The sequence below is a fragment of the Musa acuminata genome, chromosome BXJ3-1 (genome assembly GCF_036884655.1).
Source record: "Musa acuminata AAA Group cultivar baxijiao chromosome BXJ3-1, Cavendish_Baxijiao_AAA, whole genome shotgun sequence".
NCBI lineage: Eukaryota > Viridiplantae > Streptophyta > Magnoliopsida > Zingiberales > Musaceae > Musa > Musa acuminata.
In genome coordinates, this window is record NC_088349.1 from 5,284,582 (window position 1) to 5,305,511 (window position 20,930).

The 20,930-nt window shown below is 38.0% G+C and overlaps 1 protein-coding gene and 1 pseudogene across 2 annotated transcripts; one reads left to right on the forward strand and one right to left on the reverse strand.

Moving 5' to 3' along the window:
• Positions 1 to 45: 45 nt before the first annotated feature.
• On the reverse strand, positions 46 to 8,290 carry LOC135628705 (E3 ubiquitin-protein ligase RING1-like). Of its 2 annotated transcripts, none has more exons than XM_065135537.1 (2): positions 6,921 to 8,290; positions 46 to 300 (listed from the first exon to the last, which is right to left on the reverse strand). In XM_065135537.1, the coding sequence occupies exon 1, from the start codon at positions 8,260 to 8,262 to the stop codon at positions 6,952 to 6,954; it is 1,311 nt and encodes a 436-aa protein (XP_064991609.1). In that variant the 5' UTR covers positions 8,263 to 8,290; the 3' UTR covers positions 46 to 300; positions 6,921 to 6,951. The 2 variants fall into 2 exon arrangements, with proteins under 2 accessions (XP_064991609.1, XP_064991610.1); XM_065135538.1 differs by lacking the exon at positions 46 to 300 and adding an exon at positions 424 to 1,810.
• A 5,233-nt stretch (positions 8,291 to 13,523) lies between these two features.
• Positions 13,524 to 20,656, forward strand: LOC103989332 (dihydroorotate dehydrogenase (quinone), mitochondrial-like; annotated as a pseudogene).
• Positions 20,657 to 20,930: the final 274 nt, after the last annotated feature.

The following is a 20,930-nucleotide window of genomic DNA, read 5'->3' on the forward strand; positions in this document are numbered from 1 at the left end:
TATGACGAAATATGGACACAAATAAATCCAGTAAGGTATGAGATCTGACCACAAAAGAACATGGATCATTCTGAGTGATTATGCATGACTCACGTCTTTTCACCCCATGTCTGGGTCATTGGAGCATACAAATCAATCCCCCAACTGCTTACAGCATCATCCACACAACAAAATGAACCAAATGACAAGTGATTATTCTAAACAAAGTCTCAATATCTAAAATCTGTTACAGTAGACTGGAAATTTTAGAACATGTGGGTATTCAACTGTATCTTGGAGAATGTGGCTTGGAAGTTCCTCCTACAAGAAGAGAAATAGAAACAAGTTAATATGAGCAAACAACTCAAAATCATTATCATCATCATCATCCAAGATTGTGGGCTGTCTTTCGCCCTTGATATCAGTTGGTGTATACAAGAACACAACTCAGAATCATCATCCGTATGAATTTCTTGCTTATAGTATATAAATTAATTTGTTCAAATACAAAATTTCACATAAACAAAGTTATCCCCAACCAAAAACAGGTGACATCCTACAAAATCAGTAGAAGTAAAATATACTTGGATCCATCGCTACATGAATAGCGGACAAACTAAAGCAATTTCTCAGATACAATATGATTGGAAGGGGAAAGGCCACATACATGTTTTCTTGGCTTGACCAGGTGAGGATGACTGGGTGAATAGAACAAAGAATGGGAGAGTTGAAAGAAATGACCAAAATCTGACTGATGATAACCTGTAGGGCAAAACCTGAATCCTTTTGAGTACTTGATCTAGAAGATCTCTAGTTCACGGATAAAGAACAACCTGACATGACTACTATCTCCAGGGTCGAACTTCAGTGAACAAAGCAAACAATTATTTTTACTGTGTTTTTGCAATTTTGTGCAGCTTGTTGTATGCATTATGTTCTGGAAGGATGCTACTTTAAGGTATATTAGTGTGTTTGTATGGGTGGGCAGGTGGGTGATTTTCTTATTTTTCATCATCAAAATAACCTTGTACAAAATGAAAATGCCCCCATCCTACAACCAAGAAAGGGAAAAAAACCAAAAAGAACATCCCAAATCACACATTTCATGCACAAATAAAATAACTATATGTTGCTCCCTCTTGATGAAGACAATGGACATTAACCATGCCACAAACAAAGTAGTAACAGTTAGTTAGGCCTGTCTATTAGGTTCAAGTAACAAGATTCAGCAAGGACTCAGACCAAAATTTTTAAGTGGAAACCATGGATTCAAACACCAACTTTTAAGCTGGTGCAGACCAGTATTTACTAGTCCAACAACCACTATATTGTCACAGACTTAATTAGTTTTGCCTAAGTCGTGCGATACCCTCACGTGTCCGTCCGCAAAGAGTCAGCCTCCCCGAAACCTCTTATGATTCCTTAAGGACATACAAAAGAGAAGATGAGCTAGAGAAAATGTTTAACTCGGGATCCATAAGCAGTCATTTCAGTAAACACTTGATAGACAATACAAATTACAAACATAAATTTCACAAGCTCTAAACGGTCACACGACAAAAGGGTCCAAGATGGTCTGCCACGGCCAAAAGTCCCCACAAGTGCCTACATGACACTGATGTGGAACAAAGCAGCAAACCAATCCTAGACAATACCCTAAAGGCTCATCTAACTATATGCCACCTGAGTAGCTCTTGGGTGGGTGCTGTGCTGGTTGACAGTCTGCACCACTCTGCGGAGCTAGAAAATTCCCAAAATGATAACCTGGATGGCTTGTTTTGGGGCAATTTTGGCTCTGCACGATGACTGCACACAACTTGTATTTAAAAACCTGAAACAACCATAAAAGCCAATTAAATATGGCTACTAAGCCTACTGCAAGCCCTCTACATGTTATACAAAGCATGAACAAAACCGAGAGACACGGATATATATGAGCATTACATCGAACACCCTTTTTACAGTTTTGTCCATGACAATATGGACTTTAACTGCGCAGACCAAAATGGACGATTTTGCCCACTTTGGTCTAATATGGACTGTCCTGCCAAATATTCATACTGAACCATGCATACCAATCAGGAATTAGTTGGTATATAATTATATATCACATCATAAGTGTATTGCCCAATCACCTGACCTTCCCCATCCAAGCCCCCCTCTTTCACTTGGTGTCTCTCAAAACTCCCACAATTTCTCTCCCAAATCACTATCTTCTTGCAAATCAAGGTTCAAAGCCAAGAATGCATCATCGTTTTTCTTTGAACCAAGGTAAATCTGAGACTCAAATTCCAAGTTATAGGTCAGTTTTTGTTGATTGAAACTTCATTTTTACATTTTTGTCATCTGATCATGGTTTCATGCTTAGACTAAAAGCTTTAGTTCAACATCTATATTTCCCTTTCCTAATTTCTTGTTCAAAAGAGATCAAATCAATGAATATCTAGTACAGATCTATCTCATTCTAAGTCAGATCCGCTCCAGTCCGACCAAGATTCACTCAAACCAGCTGGGATTCACTTAGATTCAACTAGGATTCTCTTGCATACCCTTGAGACAAATTTGATCTGAACTAAATCCACATAAATCCAGACTCAATCCATGTGCATCAAAACTAGATGCATGCAGATCCAACCAAGATCCATATGGATCTAGCCAAGATTCATGAGGATCCAACTTAGATTTGCAAAGGTCTAGATTTTACATAGAACTAGCCTAGGTTAGATCTAAGTTAGATGTAAGTTGTATTTCAAATATCTAAGCATAAATTTTAATATTGTAAGCCTCAATGAGCTTAATAATGATTATAGAAACTAATATTTTACTAGCAAAATAGTGATCCGATATGATAGTATGGCCGTCAAACGCCATCTTTAGCAATGGATCTGCTCCAAATACACTGGTCAAGTTGGAGGAATATAACCCGAATGGAGATGACCAGTGGATACTTTAGACATGGCCAATGTGCAAGGATACCCCAAAAGGGATCCTTAAGGCTACAACAGGAAAACCAAAGGGAGAACCTCAATAGGTTGGCATTTGAGTTGCCCATATGAGATGAATTTGATGATCTCGTAGATCATATTGATGAGGACCCAAGATTTGTGCATCATTGAAGAATCAAACATGGATGAGGAGACCATATGACACTAGTATGGATATGGTACTTCATCCCAATATGAACATGACAGGGCAGCGAAATGGTGTTGGACCTTCTCAAGGAGTTGATCTTCGAATATAAGGCAGCCCAATGGTAGTAGTTCAAAGGGGCTAGGCAGGAATGCCAGGATAACATAACCAATATTGCACATCAGCTGAACCAGGCTACCTGTACAAGGAGGCCCTGAGAGGAAATATGGGAATTCTTTAGTTCATTTGGCATGTCAGATTTTGATGTTACCGGTTCAGATATCAAGGCATTCCCAGCTCAGAGTGCATAATAGACCAGGATCGATGATGCTAATACTAGAAAGAAGATACATAGTAAAAGCAATAGCAAAATGATTTAACTTAAACCATATCCTTAACATATAGCTTGAGGACCTTACTACAGAAATATGGGATTTACTATTGAGAAACATAGTCCCAGTATACAAGCTCCCAATCTATTGAATTTGACTACAAATAACTTGAGGAGGAGGCTGAGAAAATCCAAAATTAGCTCATCACTTAAAAGGTGATGTGACCTATATGGCCTGATCCTTATGTTTGACAACTGATTCGGCCCAACCAAAATATAAACTTTCTGATCTGTTGCAATGTAAAGATCACCTTTCATAAGTCATCAAATCATATTCAGATGCACGAAACTTTCAAGCTCTGATATAGATTCTGGTGGATTGAGTGAATTCATTACAAGAAGCTCTTACAGTTGAGTAGTACATGACTAACATCAAATTTCATATCCTTAAAGTCCATCTAACAGCAAAAGACCAAACTCAAGAGGATGTTACCTCTTTTATACTGCCTTGTTAGATAAGAAAATCATGAGAAGAACATATTATCCTCTAGATTCTAAGATACAATGACTATACCATTGTAGTTTGTTAAGCCACTGTACATCATCCCACATTGAATAGGCCATGTATATATTACTAAGGAGAATATTATGAAGGCATATGTTGCACAGAGATTGTATGATTGCTAGGATATTGAATACTCCAGAGAACTACAAATGGCATGTTGAAGAATATTTTAAATTCATGATTTGTGAACTTTCTACATTTGGAATGATCAATATATTGGCATCATGAATAAGAGTAACACTATGTATTAGTATCAATAAATCTTATCACCAATAACAACTTCTTACTGGCTCTTCATTATGTCATCACAACATAAGAACTGGACATCTCGAGTGCAATCGATGCAGTTAGTGAGGTACAATAATTAGTTGATTAGACTGTTGTTCATAATAAGACATGAACAAGTACTTATAGTGGTCAGTCACTTTGGGACATCTATTTTGAAAGGTTTTTGGCACATTCAGCAAAAACACTGTCATTTCATGTCAATGTAATCTAAATCATAGTAACATAACACAAGATAATGATGATGATGATGATGATATAGAGGTGGAAACTAGTGGATGCCATCAATAAACTACAAGTCAATTTGCACAACAAGACATCTTCTCAATCAAATATACTATCCATTAGATCTGTGGAGATTACAGTGAGATGGATATTTGCATGTCTACCAATGATGATGGCCAGATCCAGAGGTCTTATGTTCCTACAATGCAGACATAGAGCTGAAACATAGACCGCTGAACACTATTTTAACACGTTGCAACCAAGATGATGATCACAACATCTGTAAATTCACCCTATTGGTTTTCAACAAGACTCGATGGGTTCTTCAACTGAATCTCATCGGCAGCATTATCATGGTGATAGTTGACTACTCAAAATATGACACTTTAATTAATGATAAAATCACAATTTATATTGTGCTACAACTGCTGCCACTGTACTTGTACAGGTCATACTTTACTGAGCAACCTACTACCACACAAGTAATTAATGATGATAACTCCATTATTGCTACTACTTTGTTTTGTCAACAAAACATAATAAACCGATATCAAAGACCGTAGGAGTAGTTCCATGGATGACTTACTTATAATTAAAATCTTGATATACAACCAATGTTGAGGACTCTAAACCACTTTGCATAGGCCGCAGCCATTTTGGTCGTGGTGAGCCAATTATAAAGTATGACATTTGATTCTCACTTATGTGATTTTAATACATATATCGTGTCATACTTATAACTGTTACATACATCTATATTTTTTTCCTTCATATATGGTTTGGAATACATGTTAAAAACATGTTTTATTTTGTTATTTAGTATATATTCAGCCAAAGTTTTAAATTATTATTAATTATTTAGTCAATATTTAGATGTTTATATTCATTTGGAAATGGGATTAGTCAATTGGTACAACCCATACCAACACTTGATTCACATGTACAAAACCAATTTTTAAATCCATGGTGAAGAATCAAGAGAACAATATCATTGCACATGCTAAATTGGATCCAAAACTAAACTTGTTCATACGTATAACTGAGCTTAACAATGTGGAGCTACTTTTCACATGCCCATGATTTAGCTAGGCCAAGATCTCAGTCACTAGGTCAACTCAAAACTTGCGATGAAGTACTTGAATATTGCCTGCCCCAATCATCTAAGACAGACACAAATGAATCAATATTTCATTCTATATTAATCCAGATGTGAACACTAGAAAAGGTAAGTATATCTTAGAATTCATCAAATTAGAGTAAATCTGCAATGTGAGATTAATCAAGACTAGATCTTAACATCTTACATGCCTCAACATTGCACTGAATATTTCAAATCCTCCTACTCTGGATCAAGGCTACTACAACTTCAACTTGCCAACCATGATATCCTAATATTCTCACGATTCAACATAGGATCATCTCACACAAATTTCTCCAATATCTAGAGAAGTCTTTGTATCTGTCACATAACAACTCTACAAATTAACTATATGACACTTAAGTTATTTCAGCCTTTGAATATACTACAGAATAGCATGGTCTCGATCTTAAATCTCGACATTGGCTGGTAAGGGATCAAAATGTATCACATCAAAAAAGAATTTGCACGTCAGCTAATCAACATCGGAGGTACTGACACATGGCTCTGCTAATTTTTGGCTTGCGTTGGCCAACAAAAGGGTGAGATATCCTAAAGTTATAACAAAAACATTGTAACAAAGATATTCTAAAGTTCCTCAAGTTCATTGTAACAAAGATAAAACCAAAACTGCACATCACAAATTTTTCGATTGGCATTATTTGAAGTTCAAATGGTTAACATACTTTAATAATGCTAGCAATCATAGAGCAATGAAGTACCTACCATACACCTATTGCAGCAAGAACAATATATAAGGTTGTATCCCACATAAAATGCAATGTAGCAAAGTACTTAGAATAGAAACTGAGGAATAATCATATAAGATAATAAGTAGATGCTCAAAGGAGGCCTATAGATGTTGTGGTTAAAAGACGTGACTCAACTGATACTAGTGATGTGAGGAAAGATAGAGGAAGACCCAAGAAACCTTTATTAGAAGTGATAAACAAGAGTTTGAATGCACTTGATTTAACTAGAGTTTTTGGTTTGTAGAGAACTCAATGGTAGAAAAAAGATACATATAGCCAACTCCCAATAAGAACGAGGGAAGAAAACAAGAAGTATGAAATGTAAGAAGCCAGTTGAATGGATACTTTTAAGCAACTAGGCACAACTAAGCTCGTGTATGAATAGCATATTGCCAACAACTGTAATGCAGATATATTCACCAACTTACCTCTTCATCATCCAATGTAATTAAATTGCCATAGATCCAAAACTTGCAGCAAAACTGAAGAGAGGAACAAAAGTAAATGACAGCATACCAATAACAAGAAGCTGTGATTCTGATTTCTCTCAATCCAAATCTTCTTGCCGAGTTTCTGAGCGCCCATCTCCTTGCCGGCCAGAATTTGCATCAGTGCCATTGCCTCCAGCATTACCATCATTCCCACCAGCAGCAGCATCGCTACCTTCAGCTTGTGCCCCAAAAATCCTAAATGGCCATGGTAGTGAAATCCTAAACCTCCTCTCAACCGTTCTTGGGCTAGGAGCACCCCCCTCAGCAAAAGCTCCAGCTGACCCACCAACGCTACCAGGATCCCTTATTCCAGCTGTTGGACGCGCTGAAAGGGCAGCTGGTGCCCCTCTACGTTGCTCATAGTCGGGATCATCAGTTGGCAGCTCATGGCGGCAAACTGGACAGGAATTATGCAATTCAAGCCATGGTAAGATGCAATCCTTGTGAAAGATATGTTTGCAAGGCATCTGCTTAGCCTCATCCCCCAACTTGAAAGTCTCCATACAAACAGAGCACTGTGCTTCATCAGAAGCAAGCAATTCAACGCTTATCTTAATGTCCGGAAGGCCAGTGATGGCAGATTTTGCCGCCGGTGGGGTGCCATAGCGATTGGGATCGTTCTCAGCAAGCTGCTGGATGAGCTGCTCAAGGCCGGGGCCGATGAAGTAATCGCCAAGGTTGCCTATGCCACCGGAAGGGCCACCCTCGATTACGACCTGGATGTTGGCACCGCCAGAGAGCAACTGTTGGAAGTAATCTTGTAGGAAGACCATCGGATTGAAAGGAGCGGCGCCGTGGGCCGCTGAGGGGGCGACAGGGCCCGAGCGGGTAACGACGAGGTCAGGACCGAGGAGGCCGGCGAGATCTCCAGGGTTCCGGAGGTCGAAGCTAGTGGCGGCGGGGGAAGATGAGGAGGAAGAGGATAAGAAGAATGGGAGAGAGGGAGAGAGGAAAAAGGCATCGGAGGAGGGGGCGAAGGGGAAGAACGGATTAGGGTTAGGGTTCGGATTAGGAGGCTCGACCTCTTCAAGGAAGCCGCCGTGGCAGATGGGGCAAGAGATCTCCGCGGCGTTGGGTACAAGGGCTACGGTGCGGTCGCACTGGTGGCAGTAGTAGTGCTGGCGGGCGGCGCTGCCGCCGTGGGCACCGACGAAGGACATCGGCGTCGCGACCGCGGCAGTAGATGAGGAGGAAGGGGAGGAAGGATCGAGGAGCAGACGATCAGGCGACTTCGGAGAGGAGAATGAAGGGGAGAGACGACGCAGAGCTATTTGACGGCGCGCAGGGAACAGCGAATGCGTCAACTGCACAGATCTCGATGAATTCCGACGGCGTTCGATAACCCCGCCGTGCCGTGGTCCCCACATGACGTCGGAGGATGATTCTGGAAGCGCAAGGCTCCGCTCCTCGAACAACCGCTCGAACGACGCCAAGGGCGACAATGACGTGGCTGCATCGGGAGCTTATGTGGCGCCCCCGTTGGGCCACCGCGCTCGTGCTGCCAACAACCCCGTGATAGCTGCCAGGTCGGCTCATTTTCCCGATCCTGTTCGAGCCGAGACAGGCGAGGAGGAGTTTGTGGAGCCCCACAGGGTAGCTGATCCCCACCGGGCCCCACACGGCTCAGGCATTGAGGTGATATAAAGCTCCGCGAACTCCGTCAGGCTGACACAACCGCCAATGGGAGCGCGGGATCGCGTCTGGCCCACCTCTTTCGTGCTGCCAATAGCGCCGTGAATCGCGACCAGGTCGGCTCATTTCCTGGATCCTAGTCACGCCTACCGCAGAGGATTTCATGGCGGACAACCCTGCCAACTCATTCTCTTTGTTGTGGAGTCAGTATACACGTACGTATTAAAGAAAATATTATATATATATATATATATATATATATATATATATATATATATATATATGTCTCATGGCATGAACGAATAGACATGTATAATATATATATATATATATATATATATATATATATATATATATATATATACATATAATATATATTATTATTATTATGAGAGATGTCGTATTGGATCAGTTCCATTTCGTTCAAACCAAAATGCACAAGAAACTTAGGTTGGATCAATAAGGTTATGGATGCTCGATGGAACATAGATATGGATAAAAATCTAGGTTGAATGGAATTCTTAATATGATCTTTTTAACGTTCAAACTAATAAAAAGTAAGAATTTCGAGTAAGATAATAACATAATAATTAACCTCAATTATTATGGTATGATGAACTCTTATAGTTGGTTTAGTTGAAATAAATATTTTATGATATGTGCAAAATATTTATTTAAAATTTTATTTTAGGTTAATGCCCATGTGACTCAATTGTTGATTGGATTCTTAGTCTTTTCGATTTGACTTGATTGTCACATGTTGAGTCACAATCAAAATGAATATTTTTCTTATCATTAGACTCCCACAAGTTGTACTTTCTGAATTCTCTAAAAGGATTCGAAAGTATAGCCGTGTATTGGCTCGGCATATTAGTAGTTAATGTATCAAGTAATCATCGTTATTTTGTCCAAAAAAAAAACATTAAGTAACGACATATCATATAACTTATGATATTTAACCTAAAAGAAGTATCAAGCAACCTTTGATTCTTAACCCAAGAAAGATGCATTTAATGCTTAACCCAATAAAAGTGTATTAAGCGTATTTTGATGCTTAGCTCAAAAATGATACATCAAGCATACTTTCCAAACTAGCTCCAATGATCAATGCTTGTGTTGGCCAATGCTAGTAAAAGTGTTGACTTAGTGAGTCTAATTGATGCTTGTATTGGCTAATGCTAGTAGAAAAACTTTGATGGGATACTTGGGAATTTAAGTGGTGCATGGGGGCTACAAGTGGGTTCTCTAAAGCAACGTGGCTCATTCTGTGATATGAGTCATCCCTTGTGTATTTGAACTTTTTATCCCCATGTCTAACCTTCGAATCTCTGAAACACTATCCCTCACCCCTCGTTTGTGTCAAGGATGATTTCTCTATCTTTATTGTTTGAATTTTATCCCCTTGGCCAATATGTGATTGAGGGGGTGAAAGTCTTGTTATCAGAAAGCCCAAAAGCAGAAGGAGTGTGACCTCCTTCTCTAAGGACACAATAAGTGGACCCAAAGATCAATCATTTAGGATCTCAAATTATGGAGGATGCCTCTCTAATTAGGATTTCACTCTAACTCTTGAGTATCTAAAGCACTTGCACCTCATGTACTCTATCTTGATCAAAGTTATCTTGTTATCACAATCTAGGTAATGTTTGTATGTTCAGATGTATAGGTCTCTTTGCTTGAACATCAATATGCTAAAGGTTAGGCTCATGTTCCCCCCCCCCCCCCATCTTATTAGTGATGGCGTGGCTTTGGTGGTGGAGGATTTCACTATTGTCTAACTCAGTGTGTCATCTAATGGCCTTTATCGATGAATGATGCTATGTTGACATCACTCCAATTTTGAACATGTTTTATTCATACTTCTAAGTCTGCAAGAGGGTCAATGGCTATTATCCTACTCAAGATGGGTTTGAGATGAAGGGGGTTCCAACTTCTAATAAGGGTTGAAATAGATAGTACTTTATCTAGAAGCAATTTGGAGTGAGGCTTCAATATGACTTGTTTAGCAAACACAATCACTAACACCCGCCCCTTCCTTGCTACCAAGGAGAAGGGTCACATACTTTGATTGGGAGAGTTCTTATATTTTTTCCTAAGTCATCAGACGTATGGATGAAAATTAGCTAATTGACATCAGCCTAAGCCCAACACCTTGGGTATACTTCATCATTCCTTTCTTTATTCTTTTCCCGATACAACACTTAATACATTTCTTTGTTCTACGGGCATGAATCTCAAGGCATTACATAAGAGGAAATCGATAACATTCACTTTGAGTGGTCCGACCCCCTTCACCTCGGCTACAATGGGCTCCTCTGCTTCCATCGCCTCTATCAAATGAAAGATAATACTTGGAACTTCAATGTCTTCAACCCCTAAGTGCATGCTCAAGAACCATCCACCGATGCACCTGCTATCGAAGCGCCCTTCTAGAAGCGATGAGTGGTTTAAAAGGAGAAGGCCTCGAGTCATTAGGCAATCAGTAGTAAGTCACGATGCCTCACTAAAACTTATGCAACCATTAATTGATCCTCATCTCAACCATCCGGATGTTAAAGCTTCTTGCTCAACGAAATGGGAGCCCCTCGTTCTAATGTGAGAGGGGTCAAAGTATCTAAAGTGACTTGAAAGGATGGTCAATAGATTATGAAGTATCTCAAGAGGACATTGATCCCTCATTAGCTAAGATGATGCCTTTTGATATTCCTATCGATGCAGTGGTAAAATAAGCTATAGTGATAAGTTATCTTAATTTTCTTAAGTTGCTCCTTAGTTTGTTATAGTTTGAGTTTCTATTGTCGAGGCTCTTGGATAATAAGGAAGGTGTTACCTCTTGCTTCGCTCGTGCGACTAAAAATAGTCAATTTTAGCTAATTTTTGAGTCATTTTTGTGTGATGCGATGATCGCGATGAGTAATGTAAAACATGAGCTATCTTAGTGCTCTAGAACCCCCCGGGTGGCATAGAGTTGGATGTAGCTCTCAAATAACATGAAAGATATTATGTATTCTAATCCAAAACAATCACTACTTGATGAGGCTGGTTGACTAAGGGACTTGAGAGTAAACTTTTTATAGATGACGAAAGAGGTCGATACGCTTCGAGCCGAAGTGGTTGAGTTAAAGACAAAAATGATCAACCTACAAACAGCAACCAAACTCAAGACAAAAATGGTCGACCTTGAGGCCACTTTTGTATATATATATATATGTATATAGGGGATATATATATATATATATATATATATATATATATATATATATATGTCTATTAATTATTGATGTGAAGGATGACGATAATGTTTGGACTAACTTAATTTTGTTTGAGCTGGCATGCACAATAAACTCAGTGGGGTCAAGAACGTCTTAGATACTTCGAATACTAACCTATGTGACGGTATTCAATCGAATATCAATCTACAATCAAGATTAGATAGGGTTCTCAACCTGATTAATCTGATGCTTAGGTTAGTCACAAAATAGAAAGTAAAAAATTTCGAGTAAAGTAATAACCAATCTCAATTATAATGGATTTTTATAATTAATTTAATAAGAATAAATATTATGTAGTATAAATGAAATATTCTTTCAAAATTTCATCGTTGATGCCAATGTAGCTCAATGGATTTCCCCATCAATTATAATTCATTTTCTTTTTCATCTGAGTAAGACATTTTACGTTATTTCAAATTAAAAATTCCCAGAACAGTCACTTACAGTAGCGGATGCTGAAAGCTCATGTAGTTATATCAGGTTGATATCATTCGTCAAAGACTAATTAGTTTAGAATTAGCCTCTCTTGTCACCTCAATTATATAAGACTCGCACAGAAAGAAAAATGATTAGCAAAAAATTGAATATGAACAAAATATTATGGATATTATTAGAACAAAATATATTATTTAAAAATGATAAAAATAAACGATACATGGGTAATCAGATGTCACTTAATGCCAACGAGGATGCACCCATATCGAATCATTAATGTTAGCATGACAAATCGTGCATAAGTATGTCATGGATTAACTCTTCATTTTAATTATGGAATTTACTATAAAAGGCTCTCATGTAAATCCTTTAATTATACGAGAATATTTATATTTTTTTTAGATCTCTCGACGTGCCATTAACTTAAGCATCAAAAAGGTATATCCTCAATATATATTTTGTAAAATCATCCATCGAATCCTCATTTCTTCGATATCAAACTTATGGTGAACTTAAACATTTAATTTAGACCGAATGAAACTCTTAAATTATCAAATAATCAAAATATAAAATAATAAAACTTAAAAATAAAAAAATTACCAAACATGCCACGTTAATTTTGAGAGAGAATATATTAGGCATGCCATATATGCTTATCATATTTATTCTCATTATATGCTTATCGTATATGTCTGACTAAATGAATACTGATATGCTTTACATGTTATAGGGATTTATGAGATACAAATATCTTTTATTTTCCAACATGAAAAAAAAATAAAATACAAATATTTTTCATTTCTGATTAATTTTCTAAAATCAAATTGATAATTAAAATTGATCGTATTAATTATTAATTATCAATCATCGTTTTGTCAAATTATAACTCGACATCTCATCAGTACAACAGAATAAAATGGTGTCGCTCGCTCTTCGCCACAACCCACACCGCTTGTAACCGCCTTCGAGAGAGGAGAGAGAACGCGTTCCGCTCGACGATAGCGGCCGGGGTTTTGAGGGGCTACCTGAAGGATGCGTCGTTCAATAAGGTCGAGCTGAGATGTGGCGTCGGGCGGAGGCGTTACAGCACGGCTTCGGAAGACTCGTCCAAGAAGGTAACAAGCTTTTGGCTTCCTTGAGCATTTCGTCAAACAGGTGGTCGTTGGTTTGTCACGTTTTTTTTAATATCGTCGGCTTCTTAGGTCTCATCTGCATTCCCGCTCGACGATAGCGGCCGGGGTTTTGAGGGGCTACCTGAAGGATGCGTCGTTCAATAAGGTCGAGCTGAGATGTGGCGTCGGGCGGAGGCGTTACAGCACGGCTTCGGAAGACTCGTCCAAGAAGGTAACAAGCTTTTGGCTTCCTTGAGCATTTCGTCAAACAGGTGGTCGTTGGTTTGTCACGTTTTTTTTAATATCGTCGGCTTCTTAGGTCTCATCTGCATTCCCGCTCGACGATAGCGGCCGGGGTTTTGAGGGGCTACCTGAAGGATGCGTCGTTCAATAAGGTCGAGCTGAGATGTGGCGTCGGGCGGAGGCGTTACAGCACGGCTTCGGAAGACTCGTCCAAGAAGGTAACAAGCTTTTGGCTTCCTTGAGCATTTCGTCAAACAGGTGGTCGTTGGTTTGTCACGTTTTTTTTAATATCGTCGGCTTCTTAGGTCTCATCTGCATTCCCGCTCGACGATAGCGGCCGGGGTTTTGAGGGGCTACCTGAAGGATGCGTCGTTCAATAAGGTCGAGCTGAGATGTGGCGTCGGGCGGAGGCGTTACATCACGGCTTCGGAAGACTCGTCCAAGAAGGTAACAAGCTTTTGGCTTCCTTGAGCATTTCGTCAAACAGGTGGTCGTTGGTTTGTCACGTTTTTTTTAATATCGTCGGCTTCTTAGGTCTCATCTGCATTTCTAGAATTGATTGACGTTACGTGGTGTTATGCTCATTAAGAATGTTGGGTTTTGGTTTGTTCTTGACCTCATGTGCGGAACACAGTGAATGAACGTTTGTAATGTGTATCGCCGAAACTATGGCTTACTTGAAATTGATGATTGATTGTTTTATGATTAATTGGTGGAGATCTTGGGGTATGCTCTCCAATAGTGAAGGTATTGTGCTGTTATAAACCGCTGTGGGTTCAATAGTGAAGGTATTGTGGTAGTTGCAAAGCGTCTTGGAGCTCAGCATGGTAAGAGGAAAATGGAAGAAATTTCAAGTACTTCACCATCATTGACTGGGGAAGTTAAGCATGGAGGGAAAGCAGGTTCTGGCATTTTGGGAGTCAATATTGGCAATAACAAAACAACTGAAGATGCAGTTTCAGATTATGTTAAAGGGGTTCATACTTTATCACAATTTGCTGATTACTTGGTATTTTTCTTGTTCATGTTCAGATTGTTCTGACACTGGATTAATTACTTTCTTTGTATGTTTTAGCCAGTGAGTTTCAATCATGCACCATTTTACATTTAGGTGAAGTCTTGTTTTATGTTCTTTAACAATTCTTTATTTATGATCTTTTTAACTTTAAGCTTTTTCTATTACTGCATTCATGTGTATTGTTTGCATTTTTTGCTTTATAATTATCACTTTAAGCTACGTGGATTATCTAACAGTTAAATCATCTAATTCAAATAGAAGGTCATATGTAGTTTTTTTAGTTTCCATTGATATAGAATTTTTCAGTCGATACTTGTTGGATGAAAGTCTCATTTGTCAGCAAATCTGGAGCCTTGGAAATGGTTCCAACACATACAGCATTATCATCATAGCATCTTCAACTGACTTTCTTCACCTAAGACTTGAACTCCCACAACTAGTCGTGGCTTCTTGATGTCTCTAGTACAATATTTGACAATTTATTCAAGAATTTTATCACATCTTGACAAGTTATATTCATGCATTCTGTTAACCATCATGTGTTAACCACTTTGATAAGACCTGCACCAACATAAGGTGAAGTGTTATCACTGCTTTTCTTGGAGCTACCTGTAACCACCAAACCTAACACCCACTTCTCTCCTATAAACAGGAGTAGGAAGCTATGGGCATTTTTGGAGGAAATATTCTGGTTTTTCAACTTCCTTATAACCATGTTGCTGACAATCAATCAAGAGAGATGATGTTGGACTTCTACTACTTTAAGCCTGACTGCCGAAATCATTAGATAATGTTTTTTCTTTTCCTATTAGCTGTGTATGATTGCTTTAAGTTGAAAAATCCATTATCAGTGGTTTTCCATGCATGGATGTAATTGAAGTTAATTTGTTATCCTATTGAACTCCGCAAATATGAACGTAATTTTTTTTTAATGCATGGTCTGCAAAAAAGACTCTTATCATGATTGGAATGACCTTGATAATGAAATTCTCTTTATCATTGAATATACTCTTCATATATATGTTAACATTATTTGTGATGAGATCTTCTAAATTGCATTTTAAAATATAATCAATTATATGATAAGAATATATTCCACCAACACTCTCCTATAAAATTCAAGTTCACTTGGAGGTTACCAGTTTTCATGACTATTCTGCTTATCTAGTTATGCTATCTTTTTAATTAGATCTAGCTAATGGTGTTTAATGCTAAAATTATCTTGAATCATTCTTGTAAGTATTTGTAGCATAACATCAAATACCATTTCAGGTGATAAACATTTCTTCACTGAATACTCCTGGCCTTTGCAAACTTCAAGGAAGAAAACAACTGGAAGAACTTGTCAAAAAGGTTAGAAAGTTGAAAATCTTATGTATCCTTTTACAGTTCTTCTCTTTGATTATTATTATTGGCGTATAAGTGCAAGCTAGCCGACCCCAAATAGTTGAAACTTATAGTTTTGTTGTTGTTGTATATAGGTGCAAGCTGCTCGTGATAAGATGCAATGGGCAGAAGAGGGCCCACTGCCCTTGGTTGTGAAAATTGCTCCCGACTTGTCTAAAGAGGATATTTAGGACATAGCAGCTGTAAGCTGTAAGATGATCCTCTTTTGCCCTATCATAAATAGTACATACTCTTATCATTTCATTTTGTTGACTTTTTGTAACATCCCGTTAGTCCCACATCGGAAGTGGGCAATGTGTATGATTGACTTATAAGGGCCTGATGATTGTACTACGTTAACTCCCGCTTAAGCATTTTGGTCCGTGGTTGAAGGATCAAAATGGAGTTATTGGCCAGTTAACTTATCAGACTCGGGTCGTGACATTTGGTATCAGAGCCGACCTAGCATTAGGGCAGGGTGAGAGGGTTCGAGTAGGAAAGGGCTACCCGTGGATGGAGTCAGAGAACTCATCACGGCGTGGAGCCACCACTGAGTTAATCCTCACATGCACTATGCTAGGGTTCGATCTGGGATATGTTCGAGCTTGACGAGGACGTCAAGCTAATTGAGTTGGGGATAATGTAACATCCCATTAGTCCCACATCAGAAGTGGGCAATGTGTATGATTGGCTTATAAGAGCCTGATGATTGTACTACGTTAACTCCCGCTTAAGCATTTTGGTCCGTGGTTGAAGGATCAAAATGGAGTTATTGGCCAGTTAACTCATCAAACTCGGGTCGTGACACTTTTAGGTTGCTCTTGCTCTCCATTTGGATGGATTGGTAAGCATCTCTGATCTTCTTGAAGCATTATTTTTTTGTACTTGAAATTTGATAGACAGTGTAGCTAACTACACGTGTTGGATTCCGTTTGTATTAGGACTAATTACAGTGTAACTAATCTGGTATGGACTGGTATTTACCAGTCCGACTGAGTACCGGTATTGGAACACATACCTCAACTGTTACCACACCGTTCATTTTTTATTATTTATCATTTTAAGCATATTGCTTGGTATACCGGTGCCATACTTGTTATTAGGTTAAGGAGACCAGTATTGGACTGACGTTTAAATCCTCGGTTTAGACATACTTGATACCATCAAGTATTTCTTTTTGATGCCATGGAGTGATTATTCATTATGCTCTTATTTCACTTATTTCTTTTTGATCTCGTGTGATGTCCTTGAGGATCCTTTTAGTCTTGGATAGCAAATATTTCATGGAGGATCCCATTTTTTCAATTGCCTCCTGAATAATTTTTTTTAAAAAAAGAGCTAAAATAACACAAAATTACTTGTTTCTCTGCATTTCTAAGGCAGCATTATTTCCATTGCAGAGTTATAGAATTATGAACATTCTTGTGTAGTTACATCTTCTCAATTTTAGCTATAAACCATCACCAACAGTTGCAATAATTCATAGAAGGCCTTCTTTACCATTGTCAAAGCAGTTGTTTTTATATGAAAATTTTCAAGTATGAAAGTAAGCAACTACAGGAATTTTGCTTAGATTTGTAATTTCTTGAAGCGGAAAGTTTGAAGCTTGATCATAAAGGACTGTAGTTCACAAAAATTCTGAAGTTCCTCAATCTTCAGCCTTACCTTGTCTTTCCTTTATGCTGGCTAGCAGCAAGTATGGCAATTAACTTGGCTAGTGTAATTATGAACTATGAAGTTGCAGGAAGTCTGAAGTTCTTTTTCTTCAGCTTAGTTTATTCTTTTGTTTGTTCCAACTACTGGTAGTTACAGCAACTAACTTGGCTAGCATAATCATGAGCAATTTCTCTGCAGATTATATCAAATACAACTATTTCAAGACCAGATCCTGTAACTAGTCACCCATTAGCTGGAGAATCTGGTGGTTTAAGTGGAAAGCCACTCTTTGATATGTCCACTAGCATTCTCAAGGAGATGTATATTCTCACTCAGGTACTTCTCCACATTCTTAATTTATTTAACTGGGAAACTGCCCTTCACCCTGAATTTATTTGTCCACGTGTTGTTTCTTGCCTATGACATGACCAATTTCTATCTTTCAATCTTAATTGATGGTGCCAATTTCTTTTAATTTTTACAGGGGAAGATTCCACTTATAGGCTGTGGGGGTGTAAGCAAGTAATATGACATTATATTTAATTTTAAATTCGCTGGTTGCTTGAACAAAATCTCTTTTAAACTCTGTGTAAGTGTTTGCCGAAATGCAGTGGTGAAGATGCATACAAGAAGATTCGAGCTGGAGCAACACTTGTCCAATTGAATACAGCTTTTGCTTATGATGGACCTTCATTAATTCCACAAATAAAGGTTTGCACTAATACTGATGAAGTTTTTGGTCATTTAACTTATTAAAGTACATGAAAGTCCAACTTGGTTTTATAACCTATTATCGAGCAAATTTGGTTGTCAAATATATGTTTCATCTTCTTAGTTTTAGGTCAGATAATACTATTATTCTATCTCCTTGAAGGAGAAAACTTGCGACTCACCTTTCTATGAAACTGTGCCGACTTGTGTTTTTATTTTTTGCTTCATTTTTCATTCTGCTTTATTTTCTGGTGCATACCCATGGATTATCCATTGTACCTTTTTTGTCCCAAGTTTGCCATCCTTTGTGAGACAAATGACGAACTAACCTAATTGACGCTTGATGTCTTTGCTGAGAGGTGACATAAATAAGATTTAATGTTAGGATGCAAAAACATGGATCTATTGGGCCTTGCAAATATGAAGATGACAAGAGTTTTATGGGTTTTTGGGTTTATACACATTGTAGCTCTCACAGATAGATAAATATTTGCTACAAAGATAAAATTGCAAATTGTTTGTTATGCCTGTTTAATTAACTAATCTGGTTAGCTCTCTTGAAATGTGTTTTCTCTTATTAAAAATGATATAGATACTATTCTGTTTAATTAGTCTCTTTCATCATGTGTTTTCTCTTATTGAAAATGATGAAAATTATTCTAAATTAGTTTTAAATATGTCATGATATTTTAGTCTGTTATCACATTTTACCCATCCAAACAACTCTTTTGGTAAATCCTTTAGATATACTGCTAATACTATGATAATTTTTTGTGAACGAATCTCAGTAATTTTCAACAAATTTCTTGAGATTCTCAGTCAGTAGCTATCCACAAAACATTATGAGGTTGCAAATTAATCCATTACAAGAATGAGGAACATTATGTATATACCTAAAACAATGATATGGTGTACAAGACTCATTTAACAGATGGTCTAGTGTTCAAACCTCATCCAATCTATTGAAGCTATACGTCGACTTAGTTGCTGAAGGCTTTGACCTTGATTGCAGGTACCATTTACCCTTTGCAAAAAACCAGAAAATGTAATCAACAAGCTGAAAATGGTATCCTCTATATGTTTGGAAGCATAAGAAGTGAAAAGGCTGACAACAGAGAGCTTTCTCAAATTCTATATAATTATGAAAATTTGAAAATCCATAGCCAAACTAAATAGGATCCTGATCGTGGACCTGTTATGTTGGCCAAACTAACCTAATCATATCTACCTAAATCCATCAGTTCTCTTTCTCTGTGAGTTCTTATTTCTAAATGTGTAGCATTTCATATAAATAATCTAGTCAACAGCTGTACAAGAACCCGTGGTGTAGGCCAATATGGAAGCTTCCCTTCATATATTTGACCCTTGCACAGCAACAGAGCATAATATAATGAAATTGTATAGAAACATTTATAATAAATTATAGATCCAGACTAGGGGAACCAATCAAGACCCATAATTTGCTTGTGTCAAACTTCAAAACCTCCGAATAAACCTGATTGCATAACTTAACTGGCCAAGTCATAATTGAAGGTGGTAAAGTTGAGGAATCATCTTATATCAATATGAAAATTTGGACACATACAAATATGATGAATTCTATTATCGTAACTATTTAGTTGTACTTTGCTTTCAATTATCCTAAAATGTAAATATGTTTTGTTGCTGCTATTCTGAATCGGCAAAATGGAATCCTGATGCTTTTTACCAGGCTGAACTGGCGGAGTGCTTGGAACGAGATGGTTTCAAATCTGTTCAAGAAGCAGTTGGTGCAGATTGTAAATAAGCATTGCATAGTTCCTGGATTATCAATTGCTCAGTGAATGTTCTTGCTGGTTGCAAGCACCATCCGACCATTGATCCTACAAGCCATCAGTCCCCAAGTCATCTGAACGAGTTCAATAAGTACAATTTACACTGAATAAGATTTGGTGGTTTCACTTGTATTTTTTTAATATTGACAATTGATCAGCTTTGGGTTCCAAACCTCTCGGAACATTGTTCTTTCTCCTCTCCGAACCAGGTATGAAACTTTGGCTGATATATTGCAGAAGATATTGATACTAAATGTCTTTGTTCACCGGAGCAGGAGCTGGCATACAACAACAGATCCGGCTCCTCCTCCTGAAACTCCATCACTTGTTCTTGCCGGAACTCCCTTTAGCCCTGAGTCTTGTTGAGCCGAGTCAACTCAAAATTGCATTGCTGGTGATTTCAAATTTTGTAATGTTTTTATCACTGGTTAGTTTTACAATACAGACTTCTAAACGAGGGGAAATATTTCATGGCCTTTGAATATTTGCAGTTTTGTCGTGGAGAAAGGCAACATTTTCAGTCATTTTTTACTTTGCTGCTCACAACATATACTTGTAGTTCTCTTGAGTTTGTTCTAGATGATTCTCGGTCAGCAGTTTATATTTACACGTCGCGCCTGCCTAAGCTAAATCTTTGATGGCGGACCTGCTGAAGAAGGTATGGCTTAACCTCAGGAAGCATTTCAGTGCTGTTGCCTTCCAAATGCAGGATTTCACGCTCCGAAATATGTCTGTGTTTTTTTTTTCTGTTTGTTT

Bases quoted from the DNA above. Each gene is read 5' to 3' on its own strand.
- LOC135628705 (XM_065135537.1), bottom strand. From the start codon at position 8,262: ATGTGGGGACCACGGCACGGCGGGGTTATCGAACGCCGTCGGAATTCA.